The sequence below is a fragment of the Solea solea genome, chromosome 4 (assembly GCF_958295425.1).
Source record: "Solea solea chromosome 4, fSolSol10.1, whole genome shotgun sequence".
Classification (NCBI taxonomy): Eukaryota; Metazoa; Chordata; class Actinopteri; order Pleuronectiformes; family Soleidae; genus Solea; species Solea solea.
In genome coordinates this window covers 5720096-5739761 of record NC_081137.1, presented here as the reverse complement: position 1 = coordinate 5739761, position 19666 = coordinate 5720096, and the positions used below count along the sequence as shown (strand labels likewise).

The 19666-nt window shown below is 42.1% G+C and overlaps 3 protein-coding genes across 9 annotated transcripts in view; 1 reads left to right on the top strand and 2 right to left on the bottom strand.

The window, feature by feature from the left end:
• Positions 1–35: 35 nt before the first annotated feature.
• On the bottom strand, positions 36–3842 carry LOC131458460 (proline-rich protein 36-like). Of its 2 annotated transcripts, XM_058627581.1 has the most exons (7): positions 3699–3842; positions 3323–3422; positions 2855–3065; positions 2626–2740; positions 2116–2188; positions 1906–1997; positions 36–1604 (listed from the first exon to the last, which is right to left on the bottom strand). In XM_058627581.1, exons 2-7 carry the CDS (start codon positions 3364–3366, stop codon positions 235–237), a joined length of 1905 nt encoding a protein of 634 aa, XP_058483564.1. In that variant the 5' UTR covers positions 3367–3422; positions 3699–3842; the 3' UTR covers positions 36–234. The 2 variants fall into 2 exon arrangements, with proteins under 2 accessions (XP_058483564.1, XP_058483565.1); XM_058627582.1 differs by lacking the exon at positions 3323–3422.
• An 804-nt stretch (positions 3843–4646) lies between these two features.
• Positions 4647–12412, top strand: rbm14a (RNA binding motif protein 14a). 3 transcript variants are annotated; one of them, XM_058627620.1, is made up of 9 exons: positions 4647–4743; positions 5980–6159; positions 6977–7161; positions 7433–7603; positions 7698–7807; positions 7910–8185; positions 8270–8499; positions 8696–9079; positions 11553–12412. In XM_058627620.1, the coding sequence occupies exons 2-9, from the start codon at positions 5999–6001 to the stop codon at positions 11554–11556; spliced, it is 1521 nt and encodes a 506-aa protein (XP_058483603.1). In that variant the 5' UTR covers positions 4647–4743; positions 5980–5998; the 3' UTR covers positions 11557–12412. The 3 variants fall into 3 exon arrangements, with proteins under 3 accessions (XP_058483603.1, XP_058483602.1, XP_058483601.1); XM_058627619.1 differs by having other exon boundaries at positions 8270–8481; positions 8696–12412; XM_058627618.1 differs by having other exon boundaries at positions 8696–12412.
• Positions 12413–13078: 666 nt separating this feature from the next.
• Positions 13079–19666, bottom strand: part of LOC131458139 (phosphatidylinositol-binding clathrin assembly protein-like) — a 30051-nt gene continuing 23463 nt past the window's right edge. For all 4 annotated transcript variants that reach the window (XM_058626905.1, XM_058626906.1, XM_058626907.1 and 1 more), the window contains one exon: positions 13079–18260. In XM_058626905.1, coding sequence (XP_058482888.1) covers positions 18246–18260 — 15 coding nt within the window. In that variant the 3' untranslated portion in view covers positions 13079–18245. The remainder of the gene's footprint in view (positions 18261–19666) is intronic.

Here is a 19666-nt window from a genome sequence, read left to right as displayed (position 1 = left end):
CAAGAAACTCAACAACACTGTTTCATGTTGACATATAAAGTTTTTGAACACTGTCACGTTTTATTGCGTGGTTAGGAAACTGGCAATAGAGCATGATGGGAATTATTAAGGAAATATTGAGCATAGATATAGCACAGCATATTATTTCAGCTCTTGAAAACCATCATACGTGCCTGAGATGCTGTTGATGTATCGACACTTATTGTATACAGTGCTTCATGATATGGCATTATTTCATTTAGGGACAGTCATGTCATGGGGTGAGGGAGATGGAGTCTCTGCTGCCCCCTCAAGACTGCTGAAGGAACTGCCACTGTCCGTGTCATTTAGAGAAGGACCTTTCATCTGTAAAACCAGTCTCTGTTCCTCCTCCTCTCCCTTTGCATTTGTTTCACAATCTTCATCCTGCTTTGCACCCGCAGTGCCTCCGTCTTTCTCTTCCTCTGCATCTCTCTGTGATCTCTGATTGGCTTTTAAGGGGAGAGCCGGTGTGTCATAAACCTGCTCTGCCAGCTGACGTGAGGGTGAGGAAGTGAAGGGTGACATAAAGATGGGCAGCTTCGGAGAAACAGACGGGGACTGATACGGTGAGGCGTCGGGTGAGTCGCGTGGAAAGAGAGAAAAGGGGACTTTCGGAGAAACGGACGGGGACTGGTATGGTGAGAGAGAGGGTGAGGCACACGGTGAGTCATGTGGAGAGAGAGAAAAGGGGAGTCTGGGAGAAACAGAAGGGGACTGATAAGGGGAGAGAGAGGCTAAAGCACTGGGAGAGATGGGTATAAATCCTGTGGGGTTAGGAGGAGGTGCTAGGGGAGCAACAGCTGGGGAGAGGTAAGGAGAAAGTGAGCGAGGACAGGAGGAATAGATCCCTGGAGAAGGCTGCATGTACTCTGACTCTTCAGGATGATGCTCCATTATTTTTGGTAGTGTAACTGTAGCCTCCTCTAAATCCACTTGACCTTGGACCTGCTCCTGCACCTGGTCTTGAGGAGCTGCTGAAGGAGGCTGAATCTGGGCCTCATCGGGATCCTCCTGTCTTTGTGTCGAAGTCTGGGTGTCTGGTGCTGTGGCTTGGTTCCCATCCTGTAAAGGAATTAAGACTTTACTGGGCTTGGCATCTCCTTGTCGCTGTTTCTGAGCTTTACATTTCCCTTTAGTTTTGGGCATTAAAGGCGGCGGAGGTGGCGGAGCAAGAGGAGGCGACAGCGGGGTCAATGTCTCTGTGGAAACTCGAATCTTGAGGCTACGTTTTAACAGGTTCCGTCTGGACAATACAGTCTGAGACTGTAGGAAAAGGGGGTTGATGAAGCAAAGAGCGCCCAGGCCGGAGCCACAGTCCAACTCTCTGGGACTGCGTGTTGTGATTGGACAGAACTCGTGGAACAGGGTGGGTTTGGAACCCGACTGTTGGCCGTTTGTGTCTGACTCGGGTTCTGTCGTGAGCTGGTGATCTGAGTCGGGCTGTGGAGCTGAATCAGAGCTTGTGGTTGGAGCAGCAGCAGCAGGTGTGGCTGGCGTCGCAGCGTTGGGCTTCTTCTCTTTGTCATTCTGGGACTTTGGTGCCTCCCGCGGTCCACGGACATTTAGATGGGAACTCCAAAATTCTAGAAAACAACACAGATTCCTTTCATTTAGTGAAACTGTTGATTTTGTTTATAATAATCAAAATCATTATGGACAGAAAGAGTAGGTAATACTAGTTCTGGTAGTATATTTGGGGAAACACAGCCCCTGAAGGAACCATGAACAGACAAGCGACTTATGTTAATTTTTTCCATCACCCGAGAGTCAGTTACTCAAGGTAAAATGTGTATACGCCCCATGTAAATAAATCCTTTAAGGCCCAGGTATTTTCTAGTTGAGGTTACAAAATCAGACCTAACTGAACCAGACATGTTCACTTACCTATTCCCATGTGTGAGATGGACTCCAGCTCTTTGTGAGAGGTGGCTTTTGCAATTGTTTCGGGAAGCTCCAAAGGGAACGGCAGTACATCTCTGACACAAACACAGACAATACACAATAAACTCAACCTTGGAAGAAAAAAAAAAAAAAGACCACTGACAGTGAGCGGTGAGATGATGAAGGAGGCGCAAACGAAAACGGGATTTTTACCTGCTGACACAGTAGAAAGAAATTAGTCTTGGGAGATCTGGGAAGCTGATTGCTGAAGTTTCCAGAGTCAGAGCTGGAGGTGAGGACGAGACAGAGATACAGTGGAAAAAATTATGTGCTTGAACTGCAAAAATAAGAAGTGTTCCGTCACCTACCGTAGTGCAGTATGATTTATTAAACGACTAAAAACAGAGATGCAGTGGCAATTACATTCTTTGTCATCATCTGCATGCTGGATCGGACACAATGGGTACTGTTGTATATTAACAACCATTGTATAAGGCATACAATACATTTTTAATTGAATTCCTGCATTTCAGGGCATCTATATGAATATATATATATATATATGAATAAACTACACCATTCTTAGCTTAAACGATGCAATAACAAAGCCTGACATCAGTATGTGTATACTGTAGTATTTATACCTCAGATAGATTTTATTTTGAAAGGTAGACTCACAAATGTGTGAGTGTTTGTTGGTCTTCAGGAGTGTCGGGTACTTACTGGACAGTTCCTCCCTGATGCCAAACTGCTGGACAAAGGAAGGCACACTATCATCCGTCAGACGTATGCACAGCACGTTTCTCTGCGATGTGCGAGACTTTCGCACCAGGAATGTCTGCGGTGTGTGCAGAACACGGAGAGAGGAGACAAGATGGAGAGACGCTGTGTTTGTTTGTGTGCTGATTTGGACAAATGGCTTTTCTGAATCTGCATGTGTGTATCATCTGACCCCAGGAGGCTCCCTCTGCAGTATGTGCAGGGCAGTGGCAGGGTTGATTGACAGCTGGAGCCAGACGGGGACGGTGAGCAGGAGGCGGTCCAGGACGCTGATGCTTCTCAGGGAAGCTCTTCCCCTTTGAAGCCCCAGGAGCTTCTGATGTGATGACTTGGTGGGCTCGGGGAAGTCATATAGAGGCTCTTCTTGTTGTGCCATCCCCTGGCTGATTTTGGTTGAAAACAGTTCATAAATATAAAACAACAATATTTTGTCTCGCCTATACTTCATTTCATGTGTATTTACATTTATAACAGAAGTGTGTTATCTAGCCCCCTCACAATTAAAAAAAAAAACCCTCAGTCCCTTCATCCTGGAATCATCATGTAACCTGAACATGCTGCACATGGTTATTATCATGCTGCATGTCTGTGTGGTCACATCAATAACAGGGCGATGGGTGGGACTGCTACAGACACACACCTGTGCTGTAAACCTGTCTGGATTTGGACAGCAAGTCCAGACATGGTAATGTGCAGCAGCTCAACTCAGACACAGGCAGAGCTGAACTGCTACAGGAAACCTGCAGAATACAGCACACATTAGGTATAATCATTTAAATGGCGACACTTTTCTGAGCTTATCTAATGTCTTCCACCCTGTCAGAACTCACTCACTCACTTACTCCCTCCCTCCCTCACTCACTCACTCACTCACAATACCAACATCTGCATTCCTGTAAAACTGTAGATTTCCTCTTCAAACTCTGCGCGCGCTCTTCCTGTCGATCACTCGTTAAAATCGCGTTTATTAATTTACTGAGTGATTCTCATGTCCACACAGTCAGGCCTCAGTTTACCTCTTTGTCCAGATAGGTCTTCTTCTTGTTCGATCGCCCCCCGCTTCGCTTTATAGTGGCATACTCTCCGTATTCTTCCGCGAGCCAAGTTTTCCTATGAGGAAATATGTACTTCACTTCTCCACAGATTCACTTCAGTGTGTCCACACATCTGCAGGCGTCTTCCTGCTTTGGCTCCTCCTTCTTTCTTCTCACCTGACCTTCACCTGTTAGCCTGTTAAGCATAGTTTAACATAGCATAGCATATAATAGCATATCATAGCATAGATTAGTATAGTATAGTGTAGTGTAGTATAGTATTGTAGTATAGTATAGTAATAATTTAGTAATTAAATAGTATAGTAGAGTAGAGTATAATACAGTATTGTAATAGTATAGTATAGTACAGTACAGTACAGTTCATTAAATTAATAGTATAGTATAGCATAGTATAATATAGTATATACTAGTTATAATGTATTTATATAATAGCATGGCATAGTACAGTACAGTATAGTATAGTAAAGTATATAATAGTACAGTACAGTATAGTATAGGATATAATAGTATAGTATAGTATAGTACAGAATGATATAGTATAGCATATAATAGTTATAATTTAGTTATAGAATAGCATGGCATAGTATAGTACAATATAGCATAGTATAGTATAGTATAGTATAGTATTGTACAGTACAATATAGTACAGTACAGTAAAGTAATAGTATATATAAAAGAGACTTTTAAAAGATCTATAGTTTAACACCACAATGATTGATAATGATTATTATCCCACAATACATTTTTTATAACCTTTTTGCCAAAACAATCCTTTCAATACATTGAAAATATTGTTTGCCATATCATAATGGATCATTTGTTTGTTTTTTTTTACATAAAAAAACTCATTGGACACACAACAATAAATAGTTTGTCATTTCCGTCACTTTTACTCTGGACACTTTTGTTCTGAAAGGACAGATCCCTTGGTTGTATGTGTGTGTCCGCAGTGCAAAGCGGAAACGGATGTGAGGTTTGAAATACGGCTGCTACAGGACCGCGTTGGGTAAGAAGTCTGTGTACTGTGCTAAATTAATCAATGCTTTCCCGTGTTTTTTAGACGGCCCTTGACACACTACACGCGTCGTCGTTGTATTTAGTGACCGCTCACATGTATTATATAAATCTATATTTTGTGTAGCACAATCATCCACTATGATAAAACCACCTCGTCAGCATTAGCTACCTAGCTTAGCCAGCGTTAGCTAAATCGCTAATGTTGTCGCGTTTAACAAGATGGCCAGTAGTTGGTTTTTTTAGCTAACTTTTTTACATATACGGCCTTAAGATAATCTCACAGACACGGTTTAGTGTTACTCTTACGGGCGTCGGGTATTGACTTGCACGGCAAGCTAATTAACCGATTTTTAGCAGCTTTTGGTTAATCTTTGCCGCGAAAGTTGATGGTTTCATTAGCTTAGCTACCACCCTATAATATCACCCCAGCTGAACATAATCGGCATTAGTTCGTTTTCATTTTGAAGAAGGAAAAGAGATAGAGACATCAGCACAGTTTTGTAATGCTGAAATACATGGCAGGGGGAGTGGGATATAGTCAATAATAGCGGATGCCATTGTAGTTTTTATAGGCGAGTATGATAAACGAAGTAAAAAGTGACAATTTCCAGAATGAGATTTGTTGTTCACATTTTGGGTATGTTGGGTCTTTGCAAAACCGGATCGTTTGTTTGTTAGTTTTCAGAAAATATAATGAGGGAAATTGTTTATTTCAAAAAAATCATATAGTAGCTGACGAACGGGTCCGCAGAAAGGTCATATCATGACAACAGAGTTTAATGTAGTTGGAAAGTAAGGTGTCTGGGAGCCTTTTGCCAGCCACTGTAACGTGAAAGGGGGGTCTTAACTTTATCTCCATCATATAATATGTGCTCGATGATTTGTAAAGAAATCACATTTGTGTGTGTATCTTAGCTGTGTCTTTGTAAATGTCTTGTTAATGTGTTTATATTGTCTTGTTTGTTTGAAATTTAATTTTAGATGCAACTCATGATGAGATCATTCTAAGCTCTTTGCTCCATATGGAGAGATCAACACCTGCTCATTGCAGTTGTTTGTTTGAAATTTAATTTTGTTTTATAACCCACTTTTTCCTGTCTTTTGTAAATAAGAATTTGTTCTTAATCTGTCCTGTCTGGTTAAATAAATAAATATATAACTAGAGCTATATGCAGTTACTTAAAGGACTACACTAAGCCAATTCTTCCTGTTTCCTTTCTTTCAGATGTCTGGTCGATGCAGAAATGAGTGGTGACGGCATTAAGTTGTTTGTGGGGAACCTTCCTTTAGATGCAACTCATGACGAGATCACGAAGCTCTTTGCTCCATATGGAGAGATCAACACCTGCTCATTGCTCAGGCAGTATGCCTTTGTCACCCTTAAGGGAGAAGGGGCAGCAGACAGGTATTCAACTTTCCAAATTACCAGTATGTAATATAATGCATAGGTCAGGAATGTAGGTAAAGTGGGATTTGCATGAAAAGTAAACGTAAATATCTTTCAAAATCAAAATGAGGCGTATTGTGTTGTATTGAAAATGTTAATGTTAATGATAAAATGTTCTGAAATCACTGTATCTGGTTTCATTGCACTTTTTTGCATTTACCTTTTATTAAGTTAGAAACCTTTCTCATCTTCCACAAGTGTATATAAATGATCTGTTTTTCTATCTAATTTTCTTGTGTATATTGAAAATGTGCATAAAAACAGTCTCATAAAAATTCACTATGTGTTGCCAGTGTTCCAGCACTAATAAAGTTTGATAGAGTTATGTTTATTAAGCAATCTGTGCTCTTTATATCTCCATATAACTGTGTTAACAGTTGTTATAGTGCAGCACATTTTATGACAAAAACCACTCTGCATCTGAGATGTAAAAGCCAAAAAGCAAAAGTTTAATAAGTCTTGAGTTTGAGCGTTGGTATTTTCTTGAAAGGTTTACAGAAGCTCTTTAAGTTTTAACATTTACATACTAAAACCCACAAGCCTTTTGGCTTCTGTAGTGCTACTATGAGTTTATCAGTATGTACAGTTGTACAAATGTCACTTCAAATAAATAAGTAATAACAAGTAAAACCTAAGGCTGGCAGGTGGCAGCTTGTACTTTTTGGTTTCATCTCCTATTCTGTAAAGCATATCACCTTAAGCATTAGCTATAATGTCTGTTAGTGTTTCCCTGTTGTACACATGATGATAAAAAGTGTCACTACTCTTCTTTCAGGGCCATACGGCATCTTGATGGGAAAGAGTACAGAGGCAGGCCCCTTGTGGTAGAAGAATCCCGCGCACGCCCACCCAACTCAACCAAAGTGTTTGTGGGCAACATCAGTGCGACATGTTCAGCAGATGACTTGCACGGGCTTTTCTCAACCTTCGGAAGAGTTTTAGACTGTGATAAAGTGAAAGGTGTGTTAGAAATCAAATGACCTATGTGGCATTAGATTAGATTTTTCAAATTTCTGGTTCTGCAATAAATTGTGATGAATCATTTTGCTTGAGTAATGTATGGTGACATTAATGGACACATTGAATTATTTTTATATACGGCAAGGGTGTGATACATATATCAATGCAATATTTCCTATAATTCTGGACAAATTGTGACTGTTAAAATATGACACTTTATTTTGAAATCAGTCTAATGCTAACACCTATCTCACTGCTCTGCTGTCTACAGCCAGATTATGCTCAAATGTTGGCTATGCCTTTGTGCATATGGAGAGGAAGGAGGAAGCTGTAGTTGCTATTGAGGCACTTAACGGGACCATGTTCAAAGGGCGTCAGTTGGCTGTAGAACTGTCCAAAGCTCAGCCGTTGGTCAACCAGTTTGGATCAGCAGGAAATGCAGGTACTGTCTGGTCACTGTGAAGGATTCATTGTATTGAATTAAAGTGGAGGGAAAAAAAGGTATAATGCTCACGTGACATATTTTCCTCTCTCAGGTGGTAGAGAGGGTCTTCTGCCTCGACCACCTCCATCGTTAGAGCATCATCAGAGTCAAGCAGCTGTGTTAGCAGCTGCGGCTGCAGCAGCCGCTGGGCTGCCCATACAAGTATGTATTCTTGAACAGGACGGACATTTTCATGAAATGTTTTTTTTTAGGTGAAGTATGTTTGGTTTTTAAATGCCTAGTGTCTTTTGTCTTTCTTTGCAGGTTCAACAAAGTGTCCACAACTCATTTTACAACACCACAGCCACTGACCCCACCTACGCCGCTCTGAAGGGCATTACAAGTGCGAGAGGTGCCGATGGCGTGATATATGGTGCTCTTGCCAGCCAGGTGTACGGATCTGTGGCTGACCAGGTGTACAGTGATCTGGCCAATCACACTCCTGCACCCGCAGTTGAAGAAGTTGAGCCACCTTCTGGACCAGATCCAACCACACTTTTCGAGGCTGCAAGAGCCAAGTTCTTTCAGGAAGGACAGAAGGTCTTATATTTTTTTATTTGTGTAAACTTGTATAATGACATTCTCTGTGTGTATTACTATTAAAAACTATTTTGTTTATATTAGGTTCTGGCAGAGCAGCAGGTAGGAAGAAAGGGAGCTGCGACGTCAGAGAGTGAGCGGGACCGCAGCCCAATTAGAGGAAATCGAGCCCCCCTCCTCCCAGACCCTGTTCCGGGTTCCTTCGCTCAGGTGCGATCCAAACGACGTGCCCTGCTGCCGACACCACCCGGAGTCACAGAAGAAGCAGCCCCGGCTGCCACCACAACACCTGAAGGGTCAGATCCTGTTGCTAGGTACTTAGTACCACCTTTATTATCAGATGGAGACAGAAGGAAAATAATCATGCTAAACCTATGTCCACATATAACAGCAGTAATAGTAGTTAATCTGCAGAGCATATTTGAAAGTTATAGAATGCTTTTCAAACATCAAAGTGAAATATCTACTAACCTTGCTTTTCTCTCTCTTCAACAATACCCTGTGCTCTAGGTCTTACACAGAGTACTACCAGCAAATGCACCAATACCAACAATATCAGCAGTACCAACAACAGTACCAGTACCTCCAGTATGCCTACACCAATCCTCCTCCCCCACCTCCGCCTCCACCAGCCACCACACAGGCTCAGGCCTCCACCACAGCCCCTCCACCCCCAGGGACATACACCGCACCCACAACATATGCTGCATCGGAAGCCTACCCACCACCAGGAACATACAGTGCTTCAGGAAGTTACAATGCCTCCACGGGGAGCTACGACGCCTCATCGGGAAGCTACGACAGCTCGGCAGGCTATGACGCATCCGGAGGCTACGGAGCATATGATTCATCTGGAGCTTACGCAGCAGCGGGAAGCTACTCCACATCCACACCGTATGAGCAGACACCCGCACACGGGCAACCCATGCCCCAGCGCCATGATTACCCTTACCACACGCCAGAACCCCCTTATCGATAGTCCCATCCCCCCGCACACTCTTTCCACACTGCAGATCTGTGAGCGTGTGTGACATGTGTGCGTGCACATGTGAGTGTGAGCGTGTGCATGTGTACTTACATAAGGGACAGTTAAAACAGAAAAATCAGAGAGGGAGCGAGGTTGTAATTTGACTGTGCTCAAGCATCTCCTCTGTTGTACATTTTAACCTCGACTGTAACTACTCAGCTTGTCAGTTAATGGCAGTTAAGTGGAGGATGAAGTGGATACAGGTGCAGATGAGCGGGGAAGCTAATACAACATCATCCAGAGTTCTGTTTCTTTTTTTTTTGTAAGGCATTGTAGAGGCAGAGCTGGTTGAAGCGTGAACGTTTATTTGGTTAAGTTAAACTTTGGTTTGGAACCTGTTTCTTGGATCGAGGCCTCTTACATACTCTACATAAAAACCTGCACAAACTTGTTTCTGTTTTTAACTTTAACCAACGTTATCACACATTTTAGGTCACAAAAACTACCTGTACTGTACTTCTCAATAATTAAACAAATATTTGGTGAAACTCAAAAATTCTTGTCTTGGAGAATTTCAGATCTGGACAGGACCATACGCTTTGATGAAGATAATTTAAAATATAGATATATTTGTGGCCCCACACTTGTATCTATGTAGGAACCCCATTTGTGGAGTATGTAACATGCCTTCATTTGGATTTGACAGTGTAGCCAGCCCGTTTGTCCTGACATTAACAGATTCTATTGTGTTCATACCTTTCCCTGGTAATTACAGAGAAAGTTTTAGTTAATCTGATTATCATTCATGTATATTTTCAGGCTGGTTTCACCGACAGTTTTTCTTTTTTCAAGCTACTGAAGCAAGTTACACCATTGCATCTTTTTTTTTTTCCTTTCAACCTTTAAATTGTGGATAGTTTTGGTTTGACAAATCAAAGTCAGTGGGTTGAAGTTGTACGTCAGTCAGATTGTGTTGCAGCCCTCTTTGCTGTATTATGAAGTGATGTTGTGGTCGTCCGCTGATGGGGAAGTTTTTCTTGAGCCCGTCTGTTTTTTTGCGGTGTCAGAATCCTGAGTTAGTTCAACTTGAAACAGATTACAAGTCTTTTGAGTGTGTGTGGTTGAATTTTCATCGTAAGGAGCGAAAACCAAGAACCATGATCATAATATGAAAACATGGTGGACATGTTCTAGTTTTTCCTCGCTTAGTTCAATCGGACGTAGCACTCTGAGCTGTCAAATACAGTATATCATATCAGAGGTCAGCGTAAAACAAGACATTTTAAAGATATTTTGTCATAGTCGCTAACATTGTGCGTCCACATAACCCCGTCTGAATATGTTATTGTATTTGAATGTATAAAAGCCATAAGAATGGCACCAAATATTGTTTGATGATTTAGGAATCATAGCTTTAATTGATCCTGACATTTCCATTCGTTGCTGCAGTGGTTTTGTTCTGCGCTCATCACATGCTCACATTGGAAACCAGTGGTGATGTTACAGGGCAAGTTCAACTAGTTATCATCCCAGAAACTTTACTACTGGAATAAATATTGTAATCTGACATAGTGATTTCAACCAGCATTTGCTAAGAATTTATACTATTCTTGTTAAAATGAGTGTATTTATTCCCGAACAGCTGAAGATGATGAGGAGATGCGATGAAGTAGGACTGTTGAGTTTTGTCGCACCAGGCAAGGCTGTTTTGTATGGCTGAAAACGATTATTGTCATGCTTGAGGCACGTAGTGTGTGGCAGGAAGCCACTCTGGCATACATGTGAATGAACCTCAATCAGATGTTGCATCCAAATTGAAGTGCACATTATGGAAATTGTCGAAGAAAGGGGAGAAATGATTTGAGCTCAAAGTGGGTATGAGTTTGTCAGTGTGGTGCACTGGTGTGTTGCTAATACTTGAAGTTTAGCCCTCTTCGTTGATTGGATACGGTATGACAGGTTATTTTGAACTTAGTAACAGCGGACTTTTCACCAAGTGCTGGTGACCTTTCCTTTACCCTCTTCTGATCTCAACACACACAACCACACAGCCAGGTTCACTGCCTTTCTCTTATTTCATGTCACACCTACAGAGTTGTTTGACTCCACACATATTTGACTTGGGTTCATTTATCCATTTAACACGCATCACACGTGCAAATGCTACTAATGCACACCTGACTCCACCTGAAATTTAAATTCATGGCTGTACCACACACACTAGTTACTCATCCTATTTCATATTCGCCACTTGAGTTGGTTGTGCTACGCTAGGTTTAAGTGACAGATAAGCCTCTCCACATTTCCACATTATTCCACCTTCTCCTTGTGAACTGTTAGTTGCATGCCTTGTTGTTGCTGCTGCTCCAGCCACCTTCTTCCTCTTGCTGATTATTGCAGCTAGAGTGGGAGGGAGCCAAACTGAGCCCTTGCCCTGGACGTACGCCACACGCAGCTGTAGCGTGGGATGGGGATAACAGCAGCCTTAGGCCTGAAACTGCTGTGGACGATGGGGTGTCCCCCCACTAAGGTAACCACTCAGACCACACACTTCTGCCCCTCCCCGAAACATGCGTATACACTGACAGACACACTCATACACACAGACCGCTACACCTTTGCCCACAACCTCCCTATTCTGCATCTGTCATCAGGGATATTTTTGTTAGGATTAACTGGATCTCCCATCCTTTTTTTTTTGTTATTTTTAAATTGGGAGTTATCCTTTTTTCCTGCCTTTCGATTTTCTTGATAATATTCTGACATTTTCCCTCAAGCATACTCTGCTCATACATTCCAGCTCCCATCATAGTGACTGCTCGAACACCGTCTTTTGAGGACATGTAGGCCGTCTTTTAGTCTAAATCTGCACCCTGTCATTAGATCATCCCGTATCTGACCTCCTGTCATTCACCAGTACCGGGCAGCCACACCTAGAGCTCAACATGGGACATGTAGGTAGGATGCGTTGTGTTAGTTTTTGTAAACATGTACCCCCGGGGCCACTTTGGGGTTAAGTGCCTTGCTCAAGAGCACGTCTGTAGGCCCTAAATTTCAGAGTTGAATAACGCGGCTCAGGATCGATTGCTGGTTCAACGCCTCCCCCTGTCCCCCCCCCCCCTCGAAAACAACGATTTTCGATGCCACATTCAACCTGTGTGAATGACAATGAACACAAAATCTATCGTTTTGTTTTAAATTACATTTTGTTCCATGTTATTTGAAATGCTTAATTATCAATAAATGACTTTCATCTGAAATTTAGCTTCTCTGTGTGAATATTTTGAAGCTGTCCTTTTAGTGTTGGTTTTCTTTCTGTTTGTTAACTTGAAAGTGATAGATGATGTTTACAGAGTGATTGGATGATATATAACCTGGATACTGGTTATATATTACCTGACAGATGCTGAAGTTTACCATATCTTATGAATAGGTTTGAACTTTTCCATGCAGGAATAAAGAAGTTTATAAAGGGTTCTCTCAGGTCTTTCAACTACTGAGAAAGTCGTTTTTTTTGTGTTTGAAATTCATTTACCTTGGTGGCACAAGCTTACTAAATGAGACTAAATGAGAACTGCTGTGGATCAGCAGTTCTTAAGTTTTCAGTCCAAAAATATTGCTATGGGTGAGCTAAAGTAGTTTTTTTTTAACTTATTTTTAAGAAATCATATACATCATAGACAGGCATAGATTTTATCAGACGAGTCTTTTGTTCAGTTGCTGAAATCTGTTTTCCTTTCTGTCCCTTCTGGCAGGCATGTTATTAATGAAAGTGAGTGTCCGGGTCCCAGCATGATTGATGGATACAGTGGCGCGCTTGTTAAAGTCGTTGATAACAGTGAGTCAGTACCTCACACAACCACACGTCAGACAAACCCTAAACTGTCCTTTTCACAGATTTGTGGAGGAGTCATCAAATAACAGTATTAGAGCTTGGCATCAGATGACATTTTATTCCATTTTCTTCCAAAAACATCAACCTATGCTTCTCAAATAAAAACCAATCATTTGATAACAATCCAAACCTGTAAATAATTTAATCACTTTGATATACAAAAAGAAATTAAGAGGAAATTGAAGGTGTGGAACCTCACTCCCTGCTAATTTATCATGGACACTGCTGAATTTCATGATCTCAACGATGGCAGTTTACAGTTGGATGGTAAAAGAAAAAGAAAAAGTGTGTGGTGAACACGGTATACACAATACTGAAAATACTGTAGTATAATGTAACAAGACGTCCAGTGCACTGGAATAGACAAAGGGTAGAGCATTGATTTAAAGAGACATCATGCATCTGGCAAATCCACAAAAATGCACCGTCCGCTCTAATAACGCTTGAATTCCAGCTGCTGGCGTCGTCCAGTGTAGTAGCTTCGGTGATGAATACAAAGTCCTGTTTTGTGTGGAACCCTATCAAGTATCTGCAGACACTTGAGTCAACAGTAGATGTGCTTCTGAGTATTCAATCACAGGAGACGAAATACTCGAAGCAGCACTGCGCTAACTACGTCTTGAATTCATCTCCTGTGTCGTTTTGTTCTTGAAAAACCGGGGCGGAGTAAAAGTCTAGTGTGTCCAGACGATTAATGTACATATGCTGGATTTTAAGTGACAAATCCAATATATGCGTGAGATAAAATACGTACTCTACCAGACCTCTATTGCAGGAGGGTTGTTTTTTTTTTCAAACTGCAATTGATTAAATACTGTAATTATTAGCTGGACAGAAAGTAATTATGCTATTACTCTAACATTGACTTAGCAGAGGAGAAGAAAAATAAGGAAATTCATAAAAAGCTGCTGTCTGTGTGATATTTAAGTTAAGTACAGGTTAAAGAACTGTATAATTTGATAGTGATTGCTGATCTTGGGCATATGGACAGCGAGCTGTCTCTCAGTCCCTGGAGTCTGGACAGTAAATCTCGGAGAAACTTTTCCAATTAGGCTGTTTGGCAGGAAATAAATACCCACCCAGCTAATGAATTAATATGTTGACGTAAGGAGAATTCTAACAACAGGCAGTAAGTTTGTAAAAGACGACATCGCTGACAGCAGCTTTGAGGTGAGTCGTTGATAACAATGGCTACAAAAATATAGTATACAGAGACATTACTGATATTGGTGTGTAGGTACGATGTAACCGATCTCAAAAATCTGGCCTGGTTTGCTGGAAGTGTCTCAAAATCAAGTTGGAAACTCGTACAGTGTGTAAAATTTAGCAACATTTATTGTGAGGTGGGATGAAGGAACGTCAGATTTTTAATACTGGCTACAAAGCCACAATGGCGGCTCATTCTGGGGGAAATGGACAAAACAACAATTCATAAAATCAAGTGATTGTACACAAAAATGGCGTATTACTATTTTACCAACAATCTCTGCCAAATGAAAGTAATTTTACCCAAATCTTACACACTGTACTTTTAAGTGGATCTGAGCCTGCTTTCAGGAAAACCACCTAGTGCTTTACAGAATGACTGGACAAACAAGTCCAGTTGATGGCAACAGACAGGACAAGACTTGGCAAACATAAAAAAAAAAAACACCACACAATGTGGACCAGACCAAACACGTACAGTAATACAGTACTTTGACTTTCAATCACAACCTCCCACAACGCTGCTGGCGTAGTATGAAAAAGGAGCGAGCATTCAAACACAAGTATTGAAAATAGCAACGCTTTAATAAAGAGCGATTTTACAAGACTGCAATGTGTAGCTAGCTAGGTGATAACCGGCATTGACATCCATGGTGTTTTACAAAGATGCAGTTCTGGTAACTGGGTTTGAAGTTTGATGAGTTACTTGCAGGTTGCATTGCTGCATGCGAGACAGCCTTCAAACAGTTACGGACCCCTACATTGTAAAACATGGTTGATTATGAATGTCAATGAACGTTGTCATGTCGAGAGGTAAGTAAAAAACAAAATCTCGTGACGAAATTTCCTTAACGTTTTCCAAACACACCGGTAAGTGAGAGTTCACACAATGGTCATGCTTTTACCGAGCACACAAGCCAATAAAAAGACGACACTTAATCATGCAAAAGAAAGACAGTTTTTTGTTTTTTTTTTGTCTAAAAATAAAAAGAACAGAAATCCTTTTTGAGTTCTGATATCGTCCATCCGTTGTGACCGTGAATAAGTAGAAGAAGCTGCGCTTTGATGATGACTTTGGTGCAAAAAAATGTTCCTGTTTCGAAGAGGACAGACCCTGTCCTGTCCACTCCCTCGATGAAGACACTCTTGGTGTAGACCAGTTGTGATAATTTACCCCTGACCCCCACCCCAAAAACCCCAACCCCCTTCCTCCTCAAGATGGACATAAACATCACAAACATCAACCCGGCCCATCCCCACCCGTCCCTGGATGATGACACCTTCAAAATACAACCATTCAAACACAGATACAGCAATAAATTGTCCCACGTACAGTAATGTCATCCAATGGGGCTTCAATCACTTAACAGAGAGAGCACGTCTAAAAACACATGAACAGCATTACCTATATACAGAGGACACGGTAACAGTCAGAGGTTGGCCCAGGATGGATCGAACTGCGTTGTAGAATGAAGTGCACTATGAAAAGAGCATTCGGCTGACGGAGAAAGACAAACCACTGGAACAAGAGTGATGGGAGTGAAATAACTTTCCATAGGAGATATCCAAATGTCAGCTACGGCTTATTTAGAAACCTCGTCTGCTCGGTGAGGATTTCTAACACAGAGGTGTCTCTGCTGGTGGAGGAGTGGTAGTAGCTGCAGGCACAGAGGGAGAGGGTTTTTCACCAATCCAGCAGGTTACCGTTCAAAGATTTTGAACCGTAGCGACGCGTCACAGAACAGTCCACGTTTTTGTTAGAAATCGCCACCCTGTGCAGCGCGAACTGTCGGGGACCAGATTCACTTTGAGATCCCAGGTCGTACGACTCTGGGTTCTCTTTTTGCATTTTCATCCCCTCAGGCGAGGGAGCATAGAATACACCTCGAAAATCGATGTGGTGGACAGATGGGCAAGGTCACACTAGCGCTCACTGCTAAGTTAGTACACGCTACCAGCTCGCCAGAGTCCTTTTACTCTCTAACCGAGCAACATGACCCTGTTTATCTCTACGGGAAGGCATGAGCACACAAACACACGTACAGTACATGTACATAGAACAGACACGATCAATAGAAAACAACGTCACCCCCACTCAATTATTGCCCCTTTCAACTGTACATCCCAGCAATGATTTTAGATTTTGTGCAGCAGAGTGTTATTCCCTCTTTGAAGGTTTGTGCTATAAATGTGTGGATATATTTCTATATATCATCTGTCACTGGGTCTAGCTTGACCTTGGATTTGCAAGAAAAGCCACATTAACATTAAACGTCTCATTAAGTCTCTCGCACGCGCCTCTGACTGTCCGAAATGATCTGTGTGTCGTCACTGCAGGCGTTACCCGCGGTCGTGACTGGCAGATTATTCCCTCAGTTGCTTTTCCAAGAATCTGGTCTTCAGTTGTCTCCTCAAACTGACCTTTAACTATCCTGCCCACAAATGTTAACATTACATTAGTGGTTTTTATCTCTATGTTCCTTCACGCGTAGGTGAGACAACCGCTGCACTTATTATCCCGTTTTTCTGGAGAGTAGTGGGACTTCAAAAGATACGAATTTGGGCGAAGAAGAATGCTTGGGACAGGGAGTAAATCTTACAATTGAGAATTAGACCTACTCTGATTGGCAAGATAGAGAATCATCTCCGTATATATCCAGTCACATCTCCCATCTTGCTCTCAGTGCATTTTTCACTACTTTTAGAGCAGTACTGGTAAAACAACCGGTGAAAAGAAACGGCATTCTGTACAGAAACCTGATAGACACACAAGAGGTACAACACTACAGCAGGAAACAGCTTCTAAACAAGCTACAGATGTGTGGAAAAGACAATAACAGGGTTGCATGGTATTGCACAGCTGTAGAGGAGGAGAAACAAAAAGAAAGAAAAGGTACAGTGTGTACAGCATGTCCCCAAGTAGCAAAGTTAGTGTAAGAGGTTTGTTTACATCCAAATATGATGCCTGGCTGTGGCTCAGTGCTTTCATCAGTTAATTCCAGTGCAGTAACACGTTGGTACCTGGCAACACAGTAATGACATCAGGTACCAAAAGAGAAACAGACAGTACATAACTTACACAGCTACGTCCACGTCCACCCCCACACACGTACACACAAACATGCGTGCCGGCAAATGATCGTTCCACGCCAGATTCTTAAACGTGAGGTTGGCAATTTAGAACAAATTGAGCTCTTAAAAATGACTCAAATGGTAATGTTGATGCAGCACACTGAAATGTAGAAAAAGGGACACATACACACACACACACACACACACACGTGCGCATTCAAATCAACAAATCGATCGCTCCCCGACATCAGCTGACGGATGACGCGCAACCGGGAAACCAATCGGAACAAGATGCTAAAATTCACCCACACTGACGCACACCCTTGGCAAAGTTCACATTGAGTAAAGTGCCAGCAAACGATCCAATCGGGGAAAGAGACGCGCGCCCTCTCCAGGTTTGATTCAGTTGTGGGACGGAGAGTGATGTGGGTTCAGTTTTTATAGAGGAAATAATCTGGATGAGGAGGCCGGGAAGTGGCAGCTGAGCTGCTGCACTTCCATCAGAGCTGTCAGTTTTTCGTAGTGACATCACAGGTCGTATTCACCGTCTGAACTGGCAAATCAAACAGGATGAGTGGGACTGACATGGGGCCCTCTAGTGCCCCGGCATTACAGATTCAAAGACAGTGAGATCAGTAGTCACACGGAGAGAGGAGAGGTGATTAGAGGGTCAGGCGACGTAGGAATAGAGATCAGCTTTTCATCCCTTATCCGTCCTCTGATCCTCTCTCCTTCATCCTCACCCCTCCCTTTTTCTCTCTCTGTCTTCGTCATTCTTCCTCCTGCACGGCCGTTTGGTTCTGGATGCATTTTCTTTCGACTCCTTCTCTTCCGTCTCTTCCCTCTTGCCTTTTCTCTCTCTCTCTCTCTCTCTCTCTTTTTTTTTTTCCACCTTTGCTGCCATGGTTACAACATCATCCCTACATGAAGTGCATCTGCAGAGGACAGGGCGAGAACAGAGAGTAATATAGTTTAACAAACACCTCATCGCTTGCTCAGGCATCTATTGACAGGCGTATTACCTGCCGCAGTGCCAAGAAAACAGCCTCGCAGCGACGCGAAGGCTCCGGCAGCAATTACATCGCTCTGCTGTGTTTTGAATAAATGGCCAAAATACGCTTGTTTATTCTGCAGGGAGTCTTGTCGCCGTACCCACCAATGATTTCACACTGGAAATCAATCCCCTGATCACATTTGAAATGATCAGCCGACAGGAGAGAAGTCCTCTGTCTGCAAAGGTCCGCAGCTCAAGTGCTGCTAATCAATCATTAAGAGTAAATATGGCTGAATTACTCCAGGGGACTTGGAGGCATGCGTCGGTCTTAAAAGTCCACCATTGATTCTTAGTGTAACCTTGGATTTTACACCAGGATATTATCTATGATGTTGTCAGGTAGAAATGTCTCCTGCGACTTTAAACTACACACTTCAGCCCATAAAGGCAAGAGTAGCCAAATATCTGATCGAATTTAATCTCAGTTGTCCCTCTTTGTTTTTTTATGTCATCTGTACATTTATTACGTTATAAACTGACACCCCCGACAAATAACTGAAAGTATTTACGAGGCTGGAGTTTCAACCTTCAGGTTGACAAATACAGTACGTGTTCCTGTTAAATGTGTATTTATGGGTCGTTCCCGCCTCCAATGATCTGTATTGCAGATGAAAGACATTTAGCCCTGCAGAGGAACCTCGCATGCGTTTAAACATCATAAAAAATATGACTGGAAATCTTTATTTGTGTAAGCATAAAGACTGGAAACAGCCCGAAGGCAACAAAGTCGACTTGCGCGCCGCATCTTAAACCCGCTGATTAACATTTTACATCCACTTTGTTGGACAAAAAAAAAAAAAGAAGAAGATGTTATGATGTCTCAGCAGACAGGAACGAGAGTGGTATCGATCTTTCTACCTAACTCTTGGCACTAAAGCTACGGCACTGACTTTCTTACTCTCAAGGAAGCAGAGTGCCAGAGCCCTAACCAGAGACAACAGGCTGCTGTTGCCACTAGTGGGCAGTAAAATACAAAATGGACACAAACAGTGTGATATTGCTTCCACTTCGTATTTATGTCTATAAAGTCACACAGATTTCCCATTCGTCCCATCTCTTGGCCTTTTTAAGTCCGACCAGCTACGACATGAATTGTGACCATAAAACAATTGATTTGTAAAGTATTATTGCAAAATGTACAAGAATGTGTACATAATTATTCCGAGTGAGGGAACTGCGACGTAACACTGAAAGTTTTGATCACACTTTGGCTTTTCTAATCATAATCAGAGATGTCTTTCATATACGTGCTTAAGGATTGTGGGTAGTGTGACCCATTCTGGCTCT

Excerpts from the sequence above, each read along its gene's own strand:
- LOC131458460 (XM_058627581.1), bottom strand. The coding sequence starts at position 3,366 with ATGTCTGGACTTGCTGTCCAAATCCAGACAGGTTTACAGCACAG. Across the intron at positions 3,066-3,322 it reads CAGACAGGTTTACAGCACAG|CCAGGGGATGGCACAACAAG; the intron begins GTGTGTGTCTGT and ends AACCAAAATCAG. Across the intron at positions 1,605-1,905 it reads CATCTCACACATGGGAATAG|AATTTTGGAGTTCCCATCTA; the intron begins GTAAGTGAACAT and ends GTTGTTTTCTAG.
- rbm14a (XM_058627618.1), top strand. The coding sequence starts at position 5,999 with ATGAGTGGTGACGGCATTAAGTTGTTTGTGGGGAACCTTCCTTTAGAT. Across the intron at positions 8,186-8,269 it reads TCTTTCAGGAAGGACAGAAG|GTTCTGGCAGAGCAGCAGGT; the intron begins GTCTTATATTTT and ends TGTTTATATTAG. Across the intron at positions 8,500-8,695 it reads GGGTCAGATCCTGTTGCTAG|GTCTTACACAGAGTACTACC; the intron begins GTACTTAGTACC and ends CCTGTGCTCTAG.